The following is a 27,248-nucleotide window of genomic DNA, read 5'->3' as shown; positions in this document are numbered from 1 at the left end:
TAAAATAAAAATAATAAATAAATAAATCACAACAAAAGTGACTTTTATAAAGGAAAGGCTTCCTTTTGGCCGTCACTGAAACCCCAGACAAAGGATCCTTGATGTCACTAGGTTGAGATGGAGATTCCAGCCCCCATTCGTTTCCTCTGAGGCCCCGGTACAGTTGCCTTACTGTCACAGGGTCAGGTGAAAGCCTGGTTCTACCAGGCCTTCTCCAGCATCCCATTAGGAAAGGTGAGGGCATTGAGTGCTGTGGCATCCTACTCAGCCTCAGGATATTGGGGATTGGGGCATTGTACTTCACAGCCATGTGGCCATGCTCTGCCAAATCCCAAGAGAGAAGAATCTAGCCTCTCCACTTGACCTTACAGGCATTGCTAAGCTAAGGCTGTGGCCTATTCTATGGTATTCAGCTTTGGTAAGTAAGTCACTCTCCAAAAGGATTCTGTCTACATACTCCCTGATCCTTTACTGAACAGAGATTTTTGGGTTTTCCTGTGGGTTGACTTTTGTTGTTATTGTCTTGTCTGTATTAGCTTACCTTTTTGGACTGACCATTGTTTAATCTCCAAGTCTCCCATATAATTAATTCAAGGATCTCACCATCACGTTGTAATTTGTCCCTTCTAAAATTCTTCTAATTTTTAGTCATCTTGTATGTGATGACATGTAATGTCCAAAGATTTTTATTTTATTATATTTAACTTTGGGGTAAGTGTAATACATCTACAAGGAAGAAAAACACAGCTAGCCTAGCTTTTGAAGCCTAATTTGCTTTTTAAAGGGGAACAGGATGTGACAGAACTGGGTATTTGTTGTCTTACAAAAATTACTAAAATATTGGTTATTTAAATGCATTACTAAGTGCTTCTCTGGGAGTGAGCCTATAGTTGAACTCTTTTGGACTTAAATTTAGAGTATAAATCATGCACTTTTGAGCACCCTAAGTGACATGAGCTATCATCCATTTAAGTTGAGTTTGGTTTTTCCAAGAAAATGCCAGTTGTTCAAGAGCCAAGATGGATAGTGAGATGCAGCCCAGCTGGGCATCCAGTGTGTGTCCCAGCCTCCTGCTCAGGTCTTGCGGAACACTGTGACCCAAAACACCCCAGTGGCAACAGACATTTCTTTGATGTCATATGAACCTTCTGAACATAGTTTCCCATAATAAGCCCAATTAGCTTCGGGCTGAATTTTGAGTAAGTTACAGCATTTTTTTTTTAATCAAATCAGCATTCTTGTCTATGTTTTGAGTGTAAATATTTTTTTTGAGTTCTGTAGATATTAGAAATTTTTTCCCTATAAATTTTGAGGGTTTTGTTTTGTTTTCAGTCAACTTGAAAATACCACACTCCAGCTCTGTTATGCAATGCGTACCTTTTTCTCCAGTCTCCTCTCGAAAGCTCCAGAAACACTGAGTCCTGTTTCTTTTTGTCCCTCCAACCACATCACAGTGTCTTTGTAGGAGCCTTTGTGTTTGCATTCCCCATACAACGAGAGGCAGGGTGCACATGACTTAGTCCCAGAAGCTCCTGCTTCAGTGCACTGTTATTCATTATCAGCATCCTTGTCACCTTCAGGAAGCTCTTGTGCCACTCGCAGAGTCCTGTTTCCATCCTTCTGAGCCACAACCATCCCTCTAAATGTCTTGCCATTTGTGTGTTTAACTTTACACAACTGGGTGTTGGCTCTTTGCTTTCTGCAGCTATCATCCTTGCCACCCACAGCCAGGAGCCCAGGAGAGTGGATAGGCAGGCAGGGTCGCTTTCAGGGTGACTGCTTGCTCCCTCCGTGTTCACCACCTGAGAACACAAGCTTTATTAACTCATAGTAAGGGAAAGATTACTCAACACAACAGCACCATCCGGCTTACTTACCTGCCAGCTTGCAGTCCAAGGCACAGCATCTAAGACAACCCACAGGCTGACTGACTATGAAACACCAGACAGTCCTCTGCATGGTCTGTTCTCAGTTGAACTGGGGATGGGGACCAGGCCACAGTGTAATACCAGAGGATGAACGGTGATAGGTGTTTTGTCAAATGCTAGCTTGACCGTTTCCCAGTTATATGAATTACTTGGGGATATTGTATACTGTTGTCCAACTTTAGAGTCCTCTTCAGTAAAAATAGGACAATAACAATAATAATCACCTCCTAGTGTTGTTGTGAAAACTCAAGGAGGTAATGCATGTGAGCAGCTTTGTGGCATGACTCAGCACTGCATTTGGATGATAGCTGTTGTCTACTGAATGCATTTGCTGTGCCCCTCACTGAGAAGAGTAAGTGGGATACATTGCATGTCCTCAAAAACTCAAAAATATGGGTAGGGGAGATGGTAGAGTGCCTGTCACATACACAGAGGTACCTGAGTTCAGATCTCCAGCACCCAGAAAAATATCCAGATATGAGGGATAATTGTAAGCCCAGAACTGGAGGAATAGAAGCAGATACCCCGAATTCCTGGAACTCATTGCACACAAGCCTGAACCTGTGTATACATACCATGAAAACAATTCATACATCTTTGTAATCCTGATTACAGTCCAAACTGGCCTGTCAGAGTCAAAATACACCAGAAAGACGTAAGTGTAAAGTTAGAGTTCTGCAGAACAGAGAAGGATATTTCACCTTGGGACGAGAGTCATTTCCAGATGAATTAGCAGTGCAGCTTTCAAAGCAGACATTGTTGAATTCCCCTTGTAGAGTATATGTTAAGGCACTGAGGTGGGAACCAGGTAGGAATGCAGAAATCCGCCCCTCTCAGCCTTCCTCCTCCCACCTCAGGAGGTCATTTTGTCTGGCATGTAACTCGATGCCAAGGAATTCTGGAGACAGCTCAGACTATAACCCGGGGTTTACCAGGGCTCCCATCTCCAGACAAGAGAATGGAAAAACCTGTAGCACCAGAGAACTTTCCCTAAGGACTTCCAGTCTTCCAGACTGCGCAGGAAGGTGGCAAGGTTTCTGGGAGTTTTCAAGTGGAGGAATGAGTCTGAGGAATAAAATGCACTGTGGGTGTGGGTGACTAACTGCGCCTTGCCCTGGTACAGGCTGAAACCCCCACAACTTTCCCTCTTATTCCCCGTGACCAAAACATCTTTAATGTTCATGAAGTCAGAAAATGGTTCATAATTCTGAGACAGCTAATTTGGACATCTAAAATGTAATCTGAAGGTTGTTTACTTTGCACTCATGTTGCCAATTAGTGGAGTATATTCTTTATAGATTACTTCTTGCTTGGAATCCAGCAAAACTCTTCCCTCTAGACGATGCCCTATCCTCATTACGGGTTTCTTTCCACCACTTTACAACAAAGGAGTGTGCACAGCTCATTCTAAATGCCCTTCCCGTCCCCGTGGATGGCAGGTGCTTATAGGCATCTATGACGTGATGGAGCTAACAATGTAACAAATTAATAAGCACTTATTGTTTTCTCCTGAACCAGCTCACTGTTCACTCGTGTCACAGAACTTAAGCAAATCCACTGTTTTGCCTCAGGAGATGGGATTATTGTCCCCCCCCCTCATGCAAGATAGCTTACATATCTCTCTGGGTTATTTTTCAATATAAACTGTCAGCTAGCACTACCCTTTAAGTTTTGAATTCTTTTTCTTTGAGATTCTTTTCAGCTGAATTTTGATTCCTTAAAACGGGGAATAAAATAGTCTTCGGCAAACCACCAGATGGCTGCACCGGTATCAACTTCTCCACCAACCCCATGGGAGCACTCCTGCTTACTTTTCCAGCCTGGGCTGGGAGCCTACATGAGGGTCTCTCACCTCTGGGGCATCGACTCCCGGCCTGGGCTGGGAGCCCTTGTGAGGGCCTCTTACCCGTGGGGTCGCACTGATGCTTTCTGCTTGGATCACAGGGAACTCGGCCTGACAGTTGTACTCTCTACAGGCAGGCAGCCACATTCAGACCCTGATGGGGTCACAGAGCCTTCAACACCGCAGCCGGGAGCAGCAGCCATATGAGGGAAACATCAACAAAGTTACCATCCAGCAGTTCCAGTCACCATTGCCCATCCAGATCCCTTCATCACAGGCCACCCGGGGACCTCAACCTGGACGGTGCTTAATTCAAACGAAAGGGCAGAGGAGTATGGATGGCTATCCTGAACAGGTAAGGAGAGCGCTCGTAACAACAGTCAACGGGCAGTCAGGAGGTTAAAACAACCCCCATGCTGGGTAGTGGCCCTCCACACACAGTGCTGTTCATAGAAATTAGTCATTGCTGGCAGAGGTTAGGGGCAATGACACATTGGTAAATTGCCCTTTTACATGCAGAATGCAATAGTTTTCTGATCCTGTCCTTCCTTCCCACTGCCCACCCCAACGCAACTCTTTAGCACCAGTTTTGAGTGTTACAAAGAACCTTTGTGGATGGGGGGAGGTTGACTAGGGCCCCTGGTGAAATGGGGGAGGGGTCTGAAAGGTGAATTATTATCCCATCTTTATTTGTAGAAGAACATCTTTAGTTCTGTTTTCTGGTTGTTGAATAGTACAGAGTACAGAAACCTCTTAAGAGTTATTAGAAGGGGAAAAAATGTAAATGTCCCAAATTAACGATTAATGAATGCAATGCAGCAAAACCACAATGATGAGCATTGTTCTCCTGTCCAGACTAGAATTAGGACCTGCTCTCCACTGTAGAATATTCTCCTTCCTTGATACCAGAAGAGACTTTACCTGATGGGGGAGACAACACAATCTAACACATGCAATTAGCACTTCTTGCTTCCTTGTTCAGATTATGAGGCAAAGCCCCATGGCACTGCCCACCCCTCACATGGTTTATGAAGGGTCCGTGCTGTTGTTACCTGTCCAAAGGGTTACATAGTAGCCAACTGTCTTCTTCTACATTCCAGTGAAGACCAACTTCTTTCTACAGCTTTTTCTCTGTATGTTGCTCAGAGCCATTTATCACAGGGATCCTAGCTGCTTCAAGCATTGTGTCTTTCTTACTCCTGCCCGGCATCGATCATTCTCACAATCATAGATGCTCAAGATAATTCTCTTCTCCTCTCCCTAATCCAGGCCACGTGTTGGATGTTGTGTGTAATGAGCCCAGCAGGCTCCTGTAGTCAGATAATGATGTGCAGCCCCTGGGTCTCCAGAGACTAAAAAGTTAATGAGGTTTAGGTTATGCTCTAACACAGGCTGTGTTCATATCTGACTCCACGAGAAGAACTATCCTCCCAACCCATTTCTCTGATTCAGCTATTCCTGTTACTACATAAATGGGTTGTTGTTTTGTCTGGTCTGTCCCCCACCTTCCTCCCCAAATCTCTACCTTTTTACCACGTGGATTTAGTTTACAACATCATGATTGCTTCAGAGAAAGAACCGACAGTAGCTTCTGACTGTTTTGATCCATTAGCTCTCGTAAACCTGATGCCTTCAGAGAGGTAGTGTTAATGGACTTAAATACAGTCCTTTTGACTGCTTGGGTTTTTGCCTTGGTCTTCGGTTAGGATGGTTCAGAATGCTACGATCAAAGCGCCAGTGACAGTAATGCCTTCTTCAAAGCCTTTAAACAACTAGACCTGATTCCAAAACACACTCCTCTGCCCAGATTACAATCCCAGGAGCTCTGCCGACCACTTTCACAGTACATTATCCTTTACTGTGCTGCACTGGGAATGCAAATGGCTTGTCACTCTGAGGACCTCCTCCCAGCTCCACCTGAGGTGACACTGAATCAAGAAGCTGACACTGAAGGAGTAATTAAACCACAAGACTGGCAGGCACCCCGAAGCATAGTGTGCCACACCTGATTAGCTGCTAGGCACACTCTAAACACGATTATTTTTACACCGCTTCCCTCCTGTTTTGCCTTCCCTAACCTCTGCTCCTCCTCATGAAGCTCTGTCATTCAACAAAGATCTGAGCCAGGGGCTCAGAACCTGAAGTTCTTTTTTTTTTTTTTTTTTTTTTTACTATAATGAGCCCTGTGACCCTGGCCAAGTCATTTACTCCTTTTAAGGTTCTGTTCCTTTCTTTAAAATAGAAGCAATAACACCTGTCAACTATTTTTGGGTGGTTTTGGTGAAGGTGGCTCAGTCACTAAAGTTCTTGCTCTGGAAGCATGAACACCTGAGTTCTAGCAACAGACACCAAGTAAAACCTAGGTGTGGTTGTACATTGTCTAAGTTAGGGTTTCTACTGCTGTGGAGAGACACGTGACCACTCTTATAGAGGAAAGCATTTAATCGAGGTGGCGTACAGTTTCAGGGGTTCAGTCCACTATCACCATGGTGGGACATGGTATCATACAGGCAGACGTGGTGCTGGAGAAGTAGCTAAGAGTTCTACATCTTGCAGACAACGGGAAGCCGACTATGCTGCTGGGTCACAGTTCCCTCAAAGCCCTCCCCCACAGTGACACACTTCTGCCAACAAGGCCATACCGCCTAATCATGGCACTCCCTTTAGGAGCCATTTCCTTTCAGGCCACCACATGCACACTTGAGATTCTGGAGCTGGGGAGGAGGAAGACTACTCAGTGAGTTCCAGGCCAGTAGGAGACCCTAAGGAACTGCACCCAAGATTAACTTACTTCTTGCTGCTGTGTACACTCACACACTTACGCATGAACCTGGCATGCACACATGCTTCCCCCTACATAGTCCCATATACCCCAAAATGTTGTGTGAGAAGAGTTAGATGACACAGTCCTATGCAGCCAAACATAGGGCTCCTCTGAGAGGTCAGAAGTAAAAAACAGAAGGAATGGGAATAAAAGTCTTTAAGAATTCAGATGTCTGAAAGACGATGAATTCACCAATACAGTACAGTTCACAGTTCCGTGATCCAAGTTACAAGTGTCTACCGTACTGAATAAGGCTAAGAGAAGTAAAGTGCCTTGACTATGACAACATGGCAGCTTAAAAGTAGACCGACCGGGAATCAGGACCTGGTTTCATATTCCGTGTTGAGGGCTGAGGCACGATAACCTGGAGGAACAGAGATGGGAATACAGCCCACAGTCCATGGGATCCACCGTGTGACTGCACGTGACTTACAGAATCAACATACAGATTTCACTACACATTCTTTGCTAAACGATGAATTACCTGTTAGAGCTGGAGCATTATTCTGGGGCCTTTGGATAAAACTACGGGAAAATGTTTACAATAGCAATATTTTATGGAGAGACTGAGTGGGGAATAAGATGTCTGTTGTAAGATTTTTTTCTCTCTCTCTTTTGTCAGGGTCCCGACATCCAGCTCCCAGATGAATCACACATGGAAGCTTTTTCTTAGTTATGAGTGCCCAGCCTTAGCCTAGCTTGTTTCTAGCCAGCTTTTCTTATCTTTAATTAACCCATCTACCTTTTCCCTCTGGGCTTTTATCTTTTTACTCTGTGGCTGGCTGGCTGGCTGGCTGGCTGGCTGGCTGGCTGGCTGGCTGGCTGGCTGGCTGGCTAGGTGACCGTCCCTGATGCCCTCCTCCCCTTGTTCTCTCCTCCTTCTTCTCATCCCTGTTTCTCCTCCTGTTTATCCTCTCTGCCTGCCAACTCCACCTACCCTTGCTCCTGCCATGCTATTGGCCGTTCAGCTCTTTTATAGGACCACCAGGTATTTTAGACAGACACAGATTCACAGTTAAATGAATACAGCATAAACAAAAGTCACACACCTGAAAATAATATTCCCTAACAGACGTCTCTAAAGGTGTTAGAATGCTGTCAGTGGTGGCGCATGCCTTTAACCCCTGCCCTCAAGAGGCAAGGCCAGCCTGGTCTACAGAGTGAGTTCCAAGACAGCCACTGCTTCCTGCCTGGGCTCCATGTATCGTGAAATCATTTTTCCAGGACAGCTCACAACCTTTCATCCTGAAGTGACCGTACCTCTTCTTCTTCTGACTGCTAAGTACCGCAGTGGCCTGGCATCCAGCCCTTATATGCAAACTATCCCCTCATGTTGTTGTTAGATATTTGTCCCACCAGGTTCCGCTGCCCTTCTCAGCCCCAGATAAGCACACAGAGGCAGATTAATTATAAAACTGTTGGCCAATGACTAGGATTTCTCATTGGCTAGCTCACTCTTGATTATTAACCCATTTCCATTAATCTGTGTATTTCCACATGGTCTGGCTTACTGGAGAATGCCTGGACCTGTTAGTCCTTTGTGGTCTACATGGCATCCCCCTCTGCCTGCTTTTCCCAGAATTCTCCTCATCTCTTAGCCCCACCTATTTTTCCTGCCTCTATTGGCTATCGGCCAAGCAGTGTTTTATTCATCAACCAATAAGAGAAACACAGATACAGAAGGGCATGCCCCATCACCTCAGCAACAGCACTCAGTCCCAGATGATTCTGGACTCTCTGTCCCCAGCCTTCCTCCTGCAGTCCAGCTGTCTGAACACTCTGGCTGAGCTATGTCTTCCTTTGTTCTCCACCTAGGTTTTCCAAATGCTTGATAAACATGGACAACAGAGCTGTTAAATTTCTACCCCTTTCTTTCACATCCCAGTCTATCTCCAGACGTCTACATCCCATTCACGGACCTTCTGTTCATCAGTCTATGACCAAAGTGTCCGATCCACCTTTCTTGAAGCCCAACTCCAATCCAAAACACATGTATCAGGAACATCCTACATTTCACGCCTTCCTCGCCGCCCACAACTCCACCCCCCACTCTGAGTTCTTCTGAAACGCCTAAGTCCACTCCTTCCAGTGTACCTCACTTGTCTGTTCTTTATCTGTATCGCACAATCCATACCATGTCATCCCTCTACTTAAATGGTCTTTTGGCTTCCTAGATGGCTGGATATGTCCTTTATAGGATAGCTTAATGCCCCCATGAGTCTAGCCTCTGTTCACACAATTACAGGGTAGCATAATCCCTGTGGGTCTAGCCCTTGCTCACCCTGCCTTCTCTGCCTTACTGAGCTGTGTCTCGGTCATGAAGATCTTGCCGTTTTTAACTACCTTGTAGCTGTAACCTATGTCCTACAAACTGGATTATTTAAAGTACACAAGTTGTATATTAATATTTATACAGTTGGGCATCCATCACTGTAATATAATTTTAGAACCTTCCTACCCTTCAAAAGGAAACCCTTAATGCTGACCACACTCCCTCCCTTCAGCCCCAGAGGATCACTCACCTGCCTCCATCTCTAGGTAGAGCCAGCTCTTGCTGACACTGCATCTCCTGACAGTTGTTTTCACCTAGTCCTCTGTGCTCTGGAAGCAAGTTTCTCTAAGATCCACTGTTGTAATTGCAGTGCGATCAAGAAGTATTCAGTCAAGAGCATGCAAGAAGCAAGCCCAGTCCCTCAGCCCACTGCTGACTGAGCTGACACGCTCCTTTAGACAGGCATTTCATTTCATCTCTTAAGAGAAAAATGAAATACTGGTTTTTACTAAACAGATATTTATTAACTTCCGGGCCTTTTGCAAAAGTCATTGTATCCCAGTTCCTTCCGGCCTCTCTTGCCTGTGAGGATCTCTTTCTCTCCTCTTTGAGCTTCAGCAGGCAGGTGAAACCCTCACCACAAGAGAAGTCCTCCCTGCCATGGGCTTTTGGAGACCCCAGACCCCTATGGATCTGACGCATCTGAGCATTCTGCTAATAGCCAAGCTAGGGATCACAGCTGAAGTCTGTTTGTCATATTTATCAACTATCTCTGTTGTTAGAAATGTATGGCAGCCCTTGTTCTCCTTAGCTTCTTAGCACGTTCTAGATTTCTAGTAATGTAAACTAAATGTGGTCGCTTCCTTGAAAAAAAAAAAGGATGACTGGAATCTACTTGGAAAGTTTTCCCACATAAAGGAAATTGCCCCTATAGTTCCCGGCTCTATGGTGACCTGAGGGAGGCCAGTAAGCACACCTTTCGTGTTGTTTGTATAAAGTTTCCACAACATACAGAACCAGATGTGTTGTTGTACAGACACCTGGGTGTGTGCCCACGTGTGCACTCTTGAGTGTGCATGTGTGAGTGTGTGCTTGCTTCCACATACTTCACTGTGCGCAGGCTGGGGTTTCACTGGGACGTTTTCATATAAGAATATAATACACCTGGAGTGTTTTCCCATGCACAACTCTCTTCCCCTTTTCCTTCCTTGCCATGACCCCTCTTCTTCCCTTAGGTCAGTGGTTGTCAATCATCCTGGGGCTATGGCCCTTTAACCCAGTTCCTCATGCTGCAGTGACACCCGACCATGAAGTTATTTCGTTGCTACTTCATAGCTGTAAATTTTGCTATCATTATGAATCATAATGTAAATATTTGTGTTCTCTGGGGGCTTAGGTGACCCCTGTGGAAGGGGCATGGAACCCCCCAAAGGGATCACAAGGCACCACCGCCTCAGACGGTTCTGCTTCTACCTTCTTGCCATGATTTAATTTGTCTGTACAAAATCTAGGATCTACAAATGAGACAAAATGGGACCGTTAGTTTTTTTTTTTAGACTTATTTAATTTGCTTAATTTGACATTTGAAAATGCATGCATCTGTAAGCAAAGACAAAAGGAGAGATTTTAATTACATGGGATGCTTTCTTGTCGTTTTCTAATTAATAAATATAATAGCCAAGAGGCAAAGTGCTACACAGAATAAAGCTAAAATATTGCTTCCAGCTACATCAAACTGTTCTATATTCATACTCATGGGCTGTGAGCCTTGTAAATTATAAACTTTGATAAGCTGTGTTCTGCTGTGAAAACTAGTTTTTTAAAAAAATGTAGATCAGTTGAAGGAGAATTGTAATTAGGAGTATCTTTAGAGTGACTGAGAAAAGTACTCTTGGTGATTACACTTACTCGTAATTTAGAAATTATTCACTGACGGGGTGAAATTAAAATTCACGTTAGTGGGTGGGTTTTTGCCCTTGTGCTGCACGTGAACCCCAAGACGATTAGATGCATTTTAGGAATGAGAACAGCCCCCTAAGGATGGTGCCACTGGAAAGCTTAATTCATCCACGGCCCAGTAACTCAGGTGCATGTTAATTAAATATGGAATGTAATTTGTGTGTTCTTTGAACCATCTAAGAGGAGAGGCTAGAGGTGTGTTTAAAATAGAAAGAGACTGCGTTCGTTGGGCATTCACAGTCAACAGGTCAGAGGCAGGATGAGTGCTAGCCAGAGGCACACAGTTGCTTAATCATCCAATAGGTCAGTTATCCTTAAGAACTCTTCTTCTGTGGAGGCAGTGTGTTCCTCATCATTTTTTTTTTTTTTTTTTTGACCTGTCAGTCACCTCCCCGTTGCTGCCTGAAACCGCTGGGCTCCCCCCCTTCCAGCACCTTCTCTGTACCTAACATTTGTGAGTCTATTTTCTCTTCATTTAACAACAGGACGCTGCCTCTGAGTCACGAGGCTGTCATCATCGGGGTCACTCTGCCCCTCCCTACATGTCCCAGCCCATCCTCAGCACAGGATGCCACATCTCATCTGTGGAGGTTTCTCTGGGTCAGCCTGCTGGCTTCCTGTCTGTGACACTAACATAGACACTTTGCCCCACTACCCTGCAGCCCTGGCCCACAGTAGGCCCTCGTTCCCAGTACTGCTGCTGTCTAAATACCAGCACAGAATGCTAGAGCAAATTCCCATCAGCCCTGAGGCATTCATTGTTCCTGCCCAGCCGCTGTCTTGCGGACCTCACTCTCTAAGCTTGTGTCCGTTCAGGTTTGCCTTCTATTACTCCAGCTCCTGCCTCAGTAGCTGCTACAAAACTCAATCCTCTTCCCCCTCAAACTGAAAACCCAACATCCCTAAGCACCGCCATGCCTTTCAAAGGGGTCCTCCCTGGCCGTATTTAAATTGTCATCTCTGCTTCCTCTCACTTGCCTGTAGTTGTTTGTTTGTTTGTTTTAGTAATCTGGACACACGTATAGAGTGACAGATACTGCTTTGCCGCCTACGTGCTAGGGAGGCCTGTTCTTCTAAAGCTAGTTTCTGATCTATGGTGGCTTAGAGAGACATTACCCCTTTGATGGAGTGTGTGCTCTTTACACCAGATCAGCATGGGCTCACTGAAAATATGAGTGAACTGTTTGAAATATTTACTTGCAATGGCTACTTGGTTTGACTTTTTGTATCTTTTTTTTTTTTTTTTTTTTTCTTTCTTAGTTCTGTGTGAGAATAGAAAAGAACCCTGGGCTTGGATTTAGCATCAGCGGTGGAATTAGTGGGCAAGGGAACCCTTTCAAACCTTCTGACAAGGTAAGAAGTGAATCCCTTGTTGGCAATTATAGTTTCAAAATGCTATCTATCATCCAGCATGACATGATGGCTGGCGGAAGTTGCGGACATGTTTATGTGTTTGTTATGCTGAGTTGATATGGCTAACCACGAAGCCGGTCAGAAAGAGAAACATGTCTGTCCAGGGGCAAACATACCCAGCATGGTGCTTGCTGGACGTGGAGTAGGGGGAACAAATATTTAGTCTTTAGGGGTTTGGGTACCATTCTCAAAGTTTTATAGAGTCGTTTTTTTGTTTTCTGTTTTTGTTTTGTTTCTGCTTCTTTGTTTTGACATTACACTTGTGTGTGGTGAAGAAATCTAAGTAAGCAATTTATAAGAAAAAAAATTCCAGAGATTTGTTTGTAAGTTGCTCATCTGTTGTTTAGGAAAATGTTTTCCCACTTTGAATGGGCTAGCCAGCAGCTGACCTTGATCTGCCACACTTGTAAGAGGTTTCATTAACAGAATTTTGGAAATGAAAAATCACAGAAGACAACATTTATGAGAAAATTGAAGTTAGCATTAACAGAAGATCCAGAACCCCATCTCAATGGATAAACGTGTGTTCTCCTCGCTGCATTGGGGCCCTGCCACCCAGCAGGCCAGCCTGACCCCAGGGTGGACCATCCAGTTTTCCACTCTGAGCTATATGGCTTGTTCTACTGCTATCAGTGCTAAAGAACCTTGTATTGAGATCCATATGGAAAAGTTCATTACAATTAAAATGCCTACCTTTGCTCTCACCAAACTGAACTGCTTTAAATGACATCAGTTCCAGATGTTTCAATTCACTGTTATTACAGAAGTGGCTCACAGATCGACTTCTGAAAATAAAATCGGCTTCTGGAGAAAACTCTGATGTGGGGCTCAGAAGATAGCTCAGTGGCTAAGAGTACTACTAGCCTTGCAAGGCTGTAGTCCAGAGTTTGGATTTCCAGCACCCACATGAAAGGCTGCAGGCATGGTATCTAACCTGTAATCCCCAATGCAAGAGGCAAAGACAGGTAACCTAGAGCAAACTGCTAGCAGGAGCGGAATCTGAAAACTCTGGGGTCAAGGGGAGACCCTGACTCAATACATAAAGTGAGAAGATCAAGAAAGGAACCCAAAGTCAACCAGCCCATCAGGCACAGGTACACAAATGTGCCCCCACACGCACAAGCATACACACACACACACAGATACATACACACACATACACACACACACACACACAATACACACACATACACACACATACCACATACATACACACACAAATACACATACACACACACACACATACACACATAATACACATACATACATACACACACACATACAGACACACACACACCACACACACCACACACACATACACACAAGCACACACATACAGACATACACACACACCACACACACACACCACACACACACCACACATACACCACACACATACACATGCACGCATACACATACACACACACAATACACACACATACACAAATACACACACACAAGCACACACATACAGACATACACACACACCACACACATACACATATACACACACACACCACACACATACACATATACACACACATACACAAATACACACACATACACACACACATACAGACATACACATACCACACACACACACATACACAAATACACACACACAAGCACACACATACAGACATACACACACACCACACACACACCACACACACACACACATGCACACACACATGCATGCATGCAGCAACAACAAAACAAAAATGACTTCTCATATCTATATGAGTATTTCTAAAGCCTGAAGCGGGACCAGCATCCCTTATTTTTCTAACCATCTTCTCAGCCACCATACTTCCTCCATTCTAGAGAAGGGTAGAAAAGGTCGTGGTAGAATTTTTGACATGGCGGTGTATATCAGGAAAGATATATGACAGTTTCCAGTCACCACATGTGGGAAGTTGCCGCAGCTACTTCGGTGAAGGATTGAACATGAGGCAGGAGAGCGGCACTGGAGACCCTGGTCCACCTGTGTTTACGTTTTGAAATGATGCTGACTTATAAAGTTAAAGTGGTTGATGATCTGGTTGGGGCAACCACTTATTTAATTTGGTAAATTATCAATAAAAGTTCAAATTATCATAAACACGTATGGCACATTATTTAAACTCCATGCCCTCGGGTCTTACTCATCTTGACCCTCTATAATTCTTGTTGATGTAGATTCGTTGTGTGGAGGGATGAGTTTCTATCCTGTCATTCTTCCCATCCTGTCAATTCCCTTGCTCTTCCCAAATACTCCCCTCCTACTTCTGTATCACGTACATTATATGTACAAAAAATATATAACTTGAGGTTGCACTCTGAATTATTTCTTTAATTATATGATCTCCAGTTCCACCCGCTTTCCTGCAGATGAGATGATCCTTTACAGCTGAGTAAATCTCCATAGTGTGTATGTGAGAGAGAGAGAGAGACATGTCCATCATCTATCAATGGAAAAAAACTAGGCTGATTCATAGTGTTACTGTGAATAATGCCACAGGGAATGTGTGTGTGCAGATATCTCTCTGTTGTGCTAATAGTCTTTCAGATGTAGTCCCAGTTATGGTACAGCTGGGTCATGAGGTATCTCTGCTTTGGGTTATTTTTTAAGGGATCTCTATATTGACTTCCCTGATGGATTATTTGCTGAGAGGATGTTTAACTTTTCAGGATTTTGTCAGACTTCTGTCAGAGGTGTTGGCAAAAACTCGCTCTGTTCTGCAGGATGTTTCCTGGCCTGCCATTTCCTCTCCTCTGAGGAAGCTTTAAATTCCATGTGGCATCACTTGTCATTTCTCAGTTCATGTCCTACTCAGGAAGTCTTCGCCTGTGTCCATCGGGAGAGTTCCCACTATCCATGTCAAAGTTTCAGTTCTTAGGTTAAGGCCTTTGATCCATTTTTAATTTACTTCCGTGCACCCTGAAAGGTAATGGACCTGGTTTCATCTCTCTGTGTGATGCCCAGCTAACTCAGCACCGTTTATTACAGAGGCCTCCTCCCCGGTGAACATTCCTGGCACCTTTGACAGTAGCTGTGTGGCTGACCACGCTTCTCTTTGCCTTTGCTTTCATATCCCTTCCCTGAATTCTTCCAGTGGAAAGTTAGCTACCTAGTCATCCTTCAGGTGGCTGCCACTAACTCAACGGAACGTTTCCCCCTCTACTTTTGGAAGATAAAATGCAATGCTTTTAAGTTAAGAATAAACTCATTACTAAATAGGATGCTAAAATAGTGCTTCATTTCTTCTGTTTCCAAGTGCAAAGACTGAGAAATTAGGCTTCAGCGTCATTCCCTTCCACTGTGACGACTATGAAAACCTTATACGCATTAATTTAATTCTTGTTTGGGTGACTTTACTGAGACTCAACTGTCTTTGATGTTATAACTCATTCTTTGGGTTAAGTGTAGCAGAAAGAGGGTTTGGGTTGTTTAATGCAGCTGTTGAAGGATTTTTCCTTGAAAGTACTTTTCTTTGCCTGATTACGCTTCAGACCACTCTGCAGTCTAAATTATGTATCTGTTATTGAAGAACGATGGAAGTAACCAGAATTTCAAATCTACAGAACATTGTTCAAGCTAGTAATGCTTTCCTTGGCAATCCAAACTTACGATGGATTCCTGAATAGCAGCATTCAAATGATCTAAAGATGCTGGCTCCAACAATTTACACAGGAATTTAGTCTGTCCCCTGGGAGAGCATTCCCTATCTGCATAATCCAGTTCCATTTCCTCAGCCTCATGTTCCACACTGATAGATTTAGAATAAAACCCAGGTGTTGAGGGTAAGAGGTGGATGAAATGCTTGCCTTGAAAGCCTACGCTCAATTTCCAAAATGCACATTTTCAAAGCTGGGTTCGGGGGCATGTTTTTTCTAATCCCAGCACTGGGGAAGGGGGGTGGTAGACAGACTCCCAGAGCTTGATAGCCAGCTGCCATAGCTTACTAGGAAGCTGCAGGCCATGAGAGACTACATCTCACAGAGACAGTGAACTGCCTGAGGAATGGATCACATCTGAGGTAGTCTAGCCTTCATGCACACATATGTATGTTCATATGCACATGCTGCACACACATACATACACAGTACACAGAGGTGGGAAGCCTTCTAGCTACCTGTGAAAAGTAATAGTACATATATAAAAATGTTGAAAAAGAAATTACCTTTTCATGAGTGGGCTAATTCACAGCTGGAGGCAAAAGGTACCAAATTAAGTAGCAATTTAAATTCAACAGAGACTGCCTGAGTCTGAAGTAGGCAGGCCACAGAGACTCTAGTCTGACCGGTAGTGCATGCTCCCTTCCAGGGAACAAATCATACATAAGCTGTATTTCTGGACTCATGCTGTGTCGCTAAGCTTGTTGTCCACGGAGCTTTGAGCTCTTGGCTGCTGAGAATCTTTGATCATCTGATGTCTTGAAGGCACTGAGGAGTTTGTATGCTACAGTTAGAAACTAATCTTACCTCACCCTGTTCGGTATTGCCCAAGCCATTGCAGCTAATTCCAAAGACTAATGGATGTGAAAGAATGTCCACGCTGGTAACAAGCAAGGAGAGCGTGTAGTAGTCCCTGAACAGAAGAGGAGAGCACAGACAGAGCAGAAGGGAGCTGTGTTGCTCAGGGCACAGAAATTGCCAGCTGAGTTCTGGGTTGTATGAGATTCCTGCAGTAAATCAACTGAGATAAACCCAGGGCTTTAAATGGACTTGGGATTAAGTCTCACATGACAGGCCATTCTATACAGGACTGGAGTGTTGGGAGCAGCATTTGAAGCAAAGCTGTCTTCCCTCCAAGACCCAAGGTGGTCCTGAGCAAATGTGGTCTCTTGGGGTGAAGGATTCCGTGTGGCTAACTCTGCAGTTGACACTGTCAGAGCATTGTTTAGTATATGAAAAAAAAAAAAAAAAAAACAACTCAATGCTAAGGCCATTGTTTTGGATAAGTGCATCACAAAGTAAAAACTACTTTCATGTATTTGTAAAGAGAAAGTGGCAAACACAGCCCTTTATGACGCCCACTCTTCCCTCTCAGTAAAGGAGACAGAAATTGTGATCCAGCTTATCATCAGAGAGAAATGCCACTGTCATAGTAGCAAGAAGCTGCTTAGATGAAAGATTTCAACCCAATAAATCTAATGATAATGCAGTAAGAAGTGCATGTCATTCATTACCTATCATGTGCCCGGCGCTGTAGGAAGCTTATTTTGTGTGTAACCTCATGTGGTCATCCTAGCAACATCTGTTAGTCAGGTAGGATTGTCATCACCTTGTTTCTGAGTCCCAGAGTGGTTCATTAACTCGACCAAGGTCCTTTAGCTAATCCATGTCAGACAAAATCTGAAACCAAATTGATTGATCTGACTCCAGGTCTTTTGCTTTCAATAAGCCCTAGCACAGGCTTCCATCTTTGGATACTACTGATCAGCAGAGTGCATGATAAGCTCAAATCCTGTGGTGTTGAAACACATGCGATTTTTTGATATTGAGAGTATGATAGGGCCCCCTAATTAGTCAAAATCCTCATATTTGTTTCAGCAAACCAGTGGAAGTTGGCATGCCTCCCCCATTAAACCGTAGTTCTCAGGGGCCTAGAGTAGAGGGAGGATCACTAATCCATTATGTAACTGTGGACTGAGGTATCATGCCTTGCAATGGCGATTCCCGACAATGAAGGAAACTCGCTGTGCTTGGTATTAAAACACTCACACTAATTCGTGGTTGCAGAACTCAAGGAATTTCCCACTGTGAAACTGCTAGAAAGAGAAAACCATAACAGATGAGTGACGCCAGGCCTTGCAATCTTACACAAAGCAACCCAAGATCCTTTGCATGAAAGGGTTCCTAATGAAACACTCACGGCTCATCATCTAGTGAGCAGCATCCTTCCTTGCTCCATTTGATGAGAGACTAGCTGCCTAGAATTTAAGGTTTTTTTCAGGGAAACTTGCATTAAGTGGTCATGAAAATGAATATCTGGTCACAGGCTAACAGGAAAGTGTCCTCATGGACCCAGGCTGCCCACAGGGTGGAGTTGGGCTTACACAAGGAGACAGCCATACAGGGACAGCCACTCGCTCTCCACAGTTCATCCAACTCCAAAGCTAGGCTGATACCACCTAGTTCCGCCATTTTCCCACCTGGGGAAACCTGAAGGTCACCGCAGAAATGATAGGAGAAGGGAACCAGTGCTTATTTTTGTTTGTTTTCTGATTTGACCCAGGCAAAAGTCGAAGCCCTGTGGAGAATGTTTAAAAATGTAAAACAGTTACCAATAAACTTTAAGTAAATGTCAGAGACTCAGGGTTATCATCAAATTATTGTGTAGGTATGTGTATTGCATCGAGTTAAGGCTTTCATAAGGTCAATATTAAAAAAAGAAAGGTAGTCACAGATGCAGATATTTTTTGAACACCTTTGCCGCAGGACGTCAATTCCAGAGACAGTCGTGGCAATGCTAAAAAGAAAACAGTGCCTAAGAATTATGCTCTCGTTTTTTCTTATCCCCCTGTTATTGGATGACTCATAAACAAAGAATTGCAGAGGCATGCTTTTAAATTCTGAAAGAAAACAAAACACAGTCCATATGCTTCTTGTCTCTGCATGGATATGGAAAAACATAAACAGCAAATGTATTTGTCTGGAGCTTTTCATCACATGTGATTTATAGTTACATAAATATTAATCCACATAGAACACATCCCTCTCTTCCCTGTGTACAACTGCTGAATATATGTGATTTATTGCCTGTATTGATAAATTCATTTTGTAATATAATTTACGTATCTGCTCCACTTTTACTTCTACTTGAAGATGAAGTGATTATGAAATAGTTTTTCGGAGATGCCGTCAGTTAAGTTGAGAAGAATGCAGAAGAGGGAGGGATAGATTCCTTGGTGCTTATTAACTCAATTTTGGATGACATTTATTAGGAGATCGAAACAGATGGCATTTCATATGTAAACCCGGATTCTTTAAGAGCAATGGTACGCATGTGTTATTTTATAGTTCACTGAGTACTTCAGTTGGGTCTAACCACATTGTGACTTGAGGTTATTTGAGGACGCTAAAGTGAATCATGAGGATTTTTTTTTTTTTAATAAAAACTAAATGATTGCCCATTTCCTTCAGTGTTTCAATACCGAGTGGGAAGCACTGAGGCCCCCTCTTAGCAGAACGTTGGTACTTATAATCAACAGCATCCCGATGGGTGTGACTCGCCTATCAAGTCTTACTAAAGACCAAGTGTTAACCCATTGGAAAATGTCAGCATCTGCACACTTAAACATAAAGAACACGTGGATTCTGACTTAGGGAAGCAACGGCTCAGTTCTTGAGAAAACACATAAAGGTATGCAGGTAAAAAGCAAAATTAAAAACATCTTGGAGAGAGGGCTCAGCAATTAAGAGCACTGGCTGCTTTTGTATAGAACCAGCTCAGTCACCTGTATCCAACATCCTCCTCTGCCCTCCACAGCCACTGCATGTGTGTGATGCGTATTCATATTTTCAGGCAAAGCACTCCTACAAGTGAAATTCTTTTGTTGAGGGGTGGGGGGTGGGACAGGGTTTCTCTGTGCAGCCCTGGCTGTCCTGAAACTCACTCTGTAGACCAGGCAGACCTTGAGTTCACAGAGATCCGCCTGCCCCTGACTCCTGACTGCTGGGATTAAAGCATATAGCACCACTGCCCAGCATAAAATTCTTAAAATCAAATCTTTTTTTTTTTTTTAAGCCTTTTAGCTGGATGTGGTGCTGCACGCTGTAATTGCAGTACTTTGGAAGCCTAGGCAGAGGTTCTTTAAAAGCTCAAGTCCAGACAGCTTAGGGTACATACTGAATTTGAGGTTACCAAGTGCCTGTCTCAAACTCCACCACCACCAAATTTTTTTTTCCAATTAAATCAAGTCCCATGTGGATGTCGAGCTGTGTCCAACGACACTTACACTATTAACATTCCCTCTGCAGCACCACACTGGCTAGCTAGCATGCGACAAAAACAGCCTAAAAATGGAAAGGGAAAGGATTTGCAGACTTCATTCTCGTTTGTTTCTTTTCATTGAAAATCTCAGATATTTACCATCAAAACACAAACCCACTCTAATAGAAGTCACTCATAAATCACATCTTACACAGTTCTAGGAACTGACGCCTGCCCCACACAAGGGAGCTGCTGAGAACCTGAACATAGAAGGCGTTTGTTAGTTTGGACTCCACCACACTGCTCACAGAGTCATCCCAGTTTTCAGCTGTGTTTGGGAAACCCATAGTCTTCTGGCCTCCTACTTAAAAAGACATTAACCAGTGTAGAATTTTTGGAAAAATTATGAAGTTATATTAATAAAACCTGAACATAACGCAAGAATAAAAAGTCGTAGCAGTCAGATCTCTGCCTACGGCACCATTAACATTTTTATCCAAATAACATTTGTGATGCACATGAGATAGTCATATGCTCTGTTTTCCCTCGTTTTGAAGTTCTGTATTGGGGGAGCCAGCATTCTATATCCTAATCCGAATCCTAACTTCCAAAGAGTCAATGGGAAACAAAATGCGAAGTCTATGAGTCACTCTGATCCTTGCAGCTTGTGTTTGTCTCAGTCGGAGCCCACCTGGGATCTTTGTCAGCTGCTTTATTAAAGAGTCACTGGGTGAAATCTGTCAGGGAATTAAGGAAGCTGGGGAATTGGTGAAGGGACATGTGTCTGTCCTCAGACTCTGGTCCTCCTGGCTGCTCTGAGTGTTGCTCCAGAGCCAACAGTGCTTCCAATAGCCCCTGCAGGGGGGAGGCCACAGGCCCAGAAAAGGGAGTTGGGAGAGATCTCTATCAAGACCTTGTCTGTCAAAGGGATTCTTCTACCTTTGAAGCAGCGTATCCTCGAGTACCAAGAGCCCAACATGCTTCTGTGTATAGAATCACCACTATTTCAGCCACAGTGTCTGAGTGTCCCCAGCACTTCAGACCTCCGTGTGGACTCCGACCTGTCTACACCATTGATGGGATTCTGATTCTTCTAATTATTACACCTCATTTCTTAAAAAAGAAAACAAAACAAACAAAAACCCTGCTCTCTTATTCAAATCAAAGCCCTAATCCTAAACCAACTTTGTGCTCTTTTGGACCCAAAAATTAGAAAAACAAAAACAAATTGTAAGACCAAGTATCCATAGGAAAGAACTTACTTCTGGAGCAAACGCCCTGGGAATTTTTCTAAAGCCAAATGTGAACATTAGTGAAAACCAAACATGAGCCCAGTGAACACCAACTACATTCTCGCTGTTTATGGCTTTGCCCCAATTCATCAAAAAGCTCTCAGGGAGCCAGCAAGATGGCTTAATGAGCAAAGAGGCTTGCCTCTGCCTGATGACCTGAGTTCCGTCCCCAGAACCCACATGGTAGGAGGAGAAAACCAACTCTTACCGGTTGTCCTCCGACTCCCACATGCACTAAACGTGCTGCCATACATCCACAAGTCATACACACTAAATAAGTTAATAAATGTAAAAAATGAGGGAGTAAAACAAACAAAAGAAGGAAGGACCTTAAGGATGTCACCTTTCAGCCAGGCGTTGGTGACGCACATCTTTGACCCCAGCACTCGGGAGTTAGATTGGATCTCAGTGAGTTCAAGGCCGGCCTGGTCTACAGAGCTAATTCCAGGACAGCCAGTGCTGTTACACAGAAAATACCTATCTTGAAAAACCAAAAAAGAAAAAAGAAAAATGGATGTCACCCTTAACATGGGACATTTTCCATTGTCCCTGAAAAGATTTGCATCAATTCAGCATAAAGTCATAGAAATATACTCAAAAGCTAACCAGTACAGTTACGTTCTACTTCAGATACACATAATTTGTGTATATGTGATTTGAAGACGAATCCAAGAGTAAACGAAGCAACGACAAATACAAAGTACCAAATTATACATGTATAAATAGTCACCTTTACAACGTAATACACGTGCATGTGTATACCCTTAGTGACTGATACAAAGAACTGTGTCCCCTGCTTGGAATCTCAATCAAACCCAGACTAGATTGCTGTCACTGTCACTTCACCAATGAGGACATTAATAACCAACTCCTTTTGGTGTTGAACTAAATAGTGAAGTGGGTAAAGAGATTCATATCTCATTTTTAATCTTCTTCTTTGCTTGTGGACATACTCTACTTGACTGAAAATGGCTAACTTGATCTATTTCCTGGATTTGGTGTATTGGATACTTTCCTGACTAAGCAATTTAAGCAAGGAGCAGCTTACAGTTGCAGGGGGAAATCGTCCATCGTGGCAGAGCAGGGCAGATTGTGCAACAGGAAGGTAGCTGGTCATAGTGCATGGAGGTCAGGAAACAGAGTGAACAGGGAAGGGGAGACAGACTCTAAGACCTCAAGGCTGCCCCACCCCATTCACCTTCTCCAGCAAGGCTCCCTGCCTAAACTTTAGGCTGGAAAGTTTCCTTACCTTCCCAAACAAGGCCACTAGCTGGGACCAGTGTTGAAGCATGTGACCCTCTGGTGAAGTTTTCTCACTCAATCACACTTGGGGAAACAGTCCCCTTACGACAGGAAAGACACACAAATCTGTAAATTGCACTGGGTCAGCTGGTTGGGTCCGGCACCCTGAAGGTATCCATCTCAGGATCCTAACTGAATGCAATCAGTAGGACCTAGAGACCCGAGGACCACTTTTCGCCAAGCTTCTGTGGGTCCTGCTGAGAGTGAGTTGCACCCATCAGCTTATCAGTGCCAGGGTGTGTGTATCCGACATGACTGGCAGTCCTTCAAATTCTCAGTCCTAGATGTGTAATCCAAAGAGTTCTTTTTCCTTTGAACTATACCTTTTAGAAAAGCTGTACATGTAGTGAGTGAAAATATTATTGCTATAAAGTTTTCATATACTACAGGATCTGGAGCTGGAGATGTGATTCAGGTGGTAGAACAGCATGGGTATCCTGTGGCTGTCTCCAACACTGCCTAATCTGCTGTGGTAATGTACGTCTGAAATCTCAACACTTGGGAGTGGAGGTGGGCAGGTCAGAAGTTCAAGGTCATCCTCAGGAACAAAGTAGGTTTGAGTCCAGCTGTGGATATAACAGGCCCTGTCTCAGAAAGCATTCAAATATAGACTAAAAGTGGAAAGAAAAAAAAAAAGAGAAAGTTGCAATGTACCACTCTACTTCAGAGCCTCTCCACCCAAGAGCACCCAGACATTCTGACCCCTGATTTCCATGTCACTTCTAAGAAATATCTATAGAATGGTCTCGCTACACAACAGTGCATAAGCTGTTAAAATAATATTAAACCCACAAGAATCATGACTTGATTTTTATGTAGCTTATGAGAAAATTTTCTCACCACCAAAAATTTAACTTAGGTGAGAAGAAAGTCTAACTAAATGCATGATTTTGAAACGATGCATGCTGTCTAAAAATAGCACAGAGACAAGGCTTTGAGAGAGCCTGTAGGGGCCAGAGGTGATACCTACATGCCACCACCCTTTTATTGAAAGGTTAGAGAAGAATCCACAGTCATTCCTAGTTACCTCCTGTTGTTAGTAGTTCCCGGAGCCATTAGAGGCTTAGACAGAATCAGCAATCTGTGCAAAGCTAAGCAGTCCAAATTCCCAACATTGCCAAAGTCCCATAGTAAATGCAGGACTCAAAAAGTAATGTTAGTGGAAGATGTCCCCTACCGCTATCTCCCTAGAAACCAGAGATCTGGGCCAGACAGTAAGGAGATGACCATAGACTTTGAGACAATACCAAAGGAAACTGTTTTCAGCTCAGTTTTCTTCACCAAGAAATAGACAGCATTGAAAACAATCCTTTGAACCTGTCGGGTGATTATCTGTGAGACGGCAATGGGATTCCTGGAACAATTGCTAAAGCTAAAAACATAATCATACGACAGCCAAAACCAAGTTCGGTTTTAGCTCTTATATTCCAATTCCCGAAAAGACGACAGTCTAAAGAGTATTCTAGTAGTCTCATTGAGAAAATTGCTTATATTGGGGTGTTCTTAACAGGTCAAAAACCTTCATTTTTATTTGTGCACTAAAAAGTTTTGAGAATGAAGGCAAACGGAGGGAAACAACTCCAAAGACCAAACTGTGTGTGTGGGTGTGTGTCTTCTTCCAGGATAGGACAATAGTCAGATGTAGAATTTTAGCTTGGATCTCTACAGCAGTTCTTTTTTTCTGGTCATCTTTGCAATAGTTGCTTCTCTCGTTGCTGTGACACAGTATCTAATAAAAGTCCTTCCAGAAGGACTGGGTCAGCTCAGAGTGTGTTGGGAAGTGTGATGGGGAGAGTGAGGATTGTGGCATCTTCAATCAGGAAACAAAGAGACGTGAATTCTGGCACTCAGCCTACTTGCTTCCTTCCTTTCTTCCTTCTTCCTTCCTTCGTTCCTTCCTTTTTCCTTCTTCCTCCCTCCCTCCTCCCCTCCCTTCCTTCTTCCTTCCTTCCTTTGTCCTTTCTTTCTTTTTTAATTCAGTCTGGAACTGGCCTCTGCTTATGGAACGGGGATACCCACATCTAGAGTCTTCCTTCCTCCATTAACCTCTGGAAACACCCTCACAAATAGGCACAGAGCTGTGTCTCCTAATGATTCTCAATCCAGTCAACTTTACACCAAAGATTAATCACCACAGTCTTTTATTATTATTACATTTGTGTTTTGTGTGTGTGTGTGTGTGTGTGTGTGTGTGTGTGTGTGTGTGTGTGTGCACTGTGACACACATGTAGGGGTCAGAGAACAATTTTGGGGAGTTGGTTCTCTCTTTCTACCATGTGAGTCTAGGGATCAAACTCAGGTTATGGACTTGGTGGCAGTCACCTTTACCTGCTGAGCCATCTTGCTGGTTCCTGTCACAATTCTTTTATGGATTTTAAACTTCACTACTTGGGGAATAAGGTTCCGGGATAGAGCAAAAGCGCTCTACTCAGCTGCAGGCAAACTTTCTTTTTCCTCTTCCCTTCCCTTCTTTCCAGCCCCCCCCCACCACCACCACCTTGGTTTCCTTTCTTCTTAGTTTCTAACAGCCATGGAACAGATCTCTTTTCTTGTCCATATAAATTCTTGTTACTAAAGCAGCAGACCGGTCAAAGCCTAAGACCTGACACATAGCAATTAAACGTTAAGAGAGTCCATCATCATACAATCCACTGATGTCTTTATCCTCAGAGTAGCCATCCCAGCCGTTACAGAAACTATGCTGTGGAGAGATCTAACATTGCTCCTAGAAGCCTCAATATAAGTAAATCATGTTGCCTGCTTTATGGAGGAAGTTGGTACTTAACCCTTCCCTGGAGAGAAGACAGTGTCCCCTGAAACACTATTGCATGTCCAGTTCTGTTTGCTAATTTAATGAAGCATTTTCCCTGTGGGAACCCTCTCTGAACTTTCATACTTGAAAGAATACATGAAAGACTATATTCTAAAATACTTGATGTATAAATAAAATATTCTGAATTGTAACATATATGATTTTACTTGAGATATGGATTTCCTGGAAACCATTTTCTAACCAGTAACTAAAGGTAACACTTTGGGTACATTTAAAAAAAAAAAAAAAAAAAAAAAAAAGTATTTCATGCATTGAGGTTGCAGGTCCCTTAAGACTAGTTCTATTTTTATTTCTACATTGACAATAGCTAAGACTGTCACAGTCAGTCACCTTCATCATTAAAAAACCATATAAAGTTTCTTTCTCCTCTAAAGTTGGAATGTAAAGTGCTGGCCTTGCAGACTTAACTTGGCAGGTCCTTAGTTTATATTCAGAGGTGCCAAGGAGACTAGATAACCAGAAGAGGTCAGACATTAACACTGAGAAATCTCAACTCACCATTTTGCAAAAGTACTTGTGAAAAGCAAATGGTTTCATATCGTAAGCTTGTTCATTACGGGTGCTTCCTGAAAAGTCATATAACTTACAGATAGATAAATTTTAACCCAGGACACAAATGTAAGAGCTGGAAACGTGTCTTAGTTATTAAGATCACACACTGCTTGCAGAGAACCCAAGCTCAGTTCCCAACATCCATGTCAGATGACTCACAGTTGGCCCAGGCCTCTGACAGCTCTTACACATACCACAAGCAGACACACGCACATGCACACACACAATTAAAACTGGCAACAGGTCATGTCACATGGAGCAGCCAGCCAACTGGCTCTAACTGGATTAACAATGTTAAACATCTATAGTGGTCTCTGATTTTTGGGATCTAAGTCAATGTCACATACACCCCAGTGTTAGTATCTGCAAAGAACAAGGAAAAAAAACTTTATAACACCCATGATGTTGCTCTGCTCTGAGACAGCATATCTCTAGGAAGGTACCAAGATAAACCACATGTCTGAGTCGCTAAGGAACCACAGCGGAATCATTAGGTGAGAGACATTAGACAACATAGTCAGAGATGCCATAAACTAGAGCAGATTCTGTCAGCCATACGAAGAGCTGATGATTCCATCTCGGAACAGCCATGAGAAGAGCTTCTGGAAGTCATCAAAAACCACTGGCAAGCTCCCCAGATGGAACCCGGATCCTTTATGACCAATAGCCAGTGATTGAAGCCATTGTCACAAGGAGCCCATAAATGAGGCGAGAAGAACTTTCCAGCATTCCTTTCCGATGTAAGAGAAGCTAATCTCGTTACCTGTGGGATTCAAGTAAAGGTGACCAATGTTGGCTTTCAATATACTCACTGAGAGAAATAACTTGTAGCCAGTAGATCTAGGAACTGTCCCAAGGAGGGCTTTGCTGGATAAAAGATGTTCAAATGTAGTTCACCCTTAAGACCTTCAGAAATTAGAGTATTAGTTATTGATCATCTATGGAATTCCCTACTGTCCCAGGTAGCCTATATGCATCTGCCCACTTCAGACAGCTCTCTCTTATGTGCCATTTTATACAAATCTTACTAATTAGAAAAAAAACATTATGTATGTAAAAATGGAATTGTTCGTTTGTAAATGTTACACAGGTAAGGCCAACTCCAGAGCAGT

General features: G+C 43.4%; 1 protein-coding gene across 8 annotated transcripts in view; it reads left to right on the top strand.

Annotated features, from left to right (window-relative positions):
- Lrrc7 (leucine rich repeat containing 7) overlaps nucleotides 1-27,248 on the top strand; it is a 439,615-nt gene that overhangs the window by 397,223 nt on the left and 15,144 nt on the right. For all 8 annotated transcript variants that reach the window (XM_051195799.1, XM_051195785.1, XM_051195793.1 and 5 more), the window contains 2 exons: nucleotides 3,905-4,126; nucleotides 12,087-12,179. In XM_051195799.1, the coding sequence (XP_051051756.1) occupies nucleotides 3,905-4,126; nucleotides 12,087-12,179 (315 nt within the window). The remainder of the gene's footprint in view (nucleotides 1-3,904; nucleotides 4,127-12,086; nucleotides 12,180-27,248) is intronic.

Source organism: Phodopus roborovskii, unplaced genomic scaffold, assembly GCF_943737965.1.
Source record: "Phodopus roborovskii unplaced genomic scaffold, PHOROB, whole genome shotgun sequence".
In the NCBI taxonomy this organism is placed as follows: domain Eukaryota; kingdom Metazoa; phylum Chordata; class Mammalia; order Rodentia; family Cricetidae; genus Phodopus; species Phodopus roborovskii.
The sequence above is the reverse complement of the archived record's forward strand: the minus strand, read 5'-3'. Positions and strand labels throughout refer to the sequence as shown.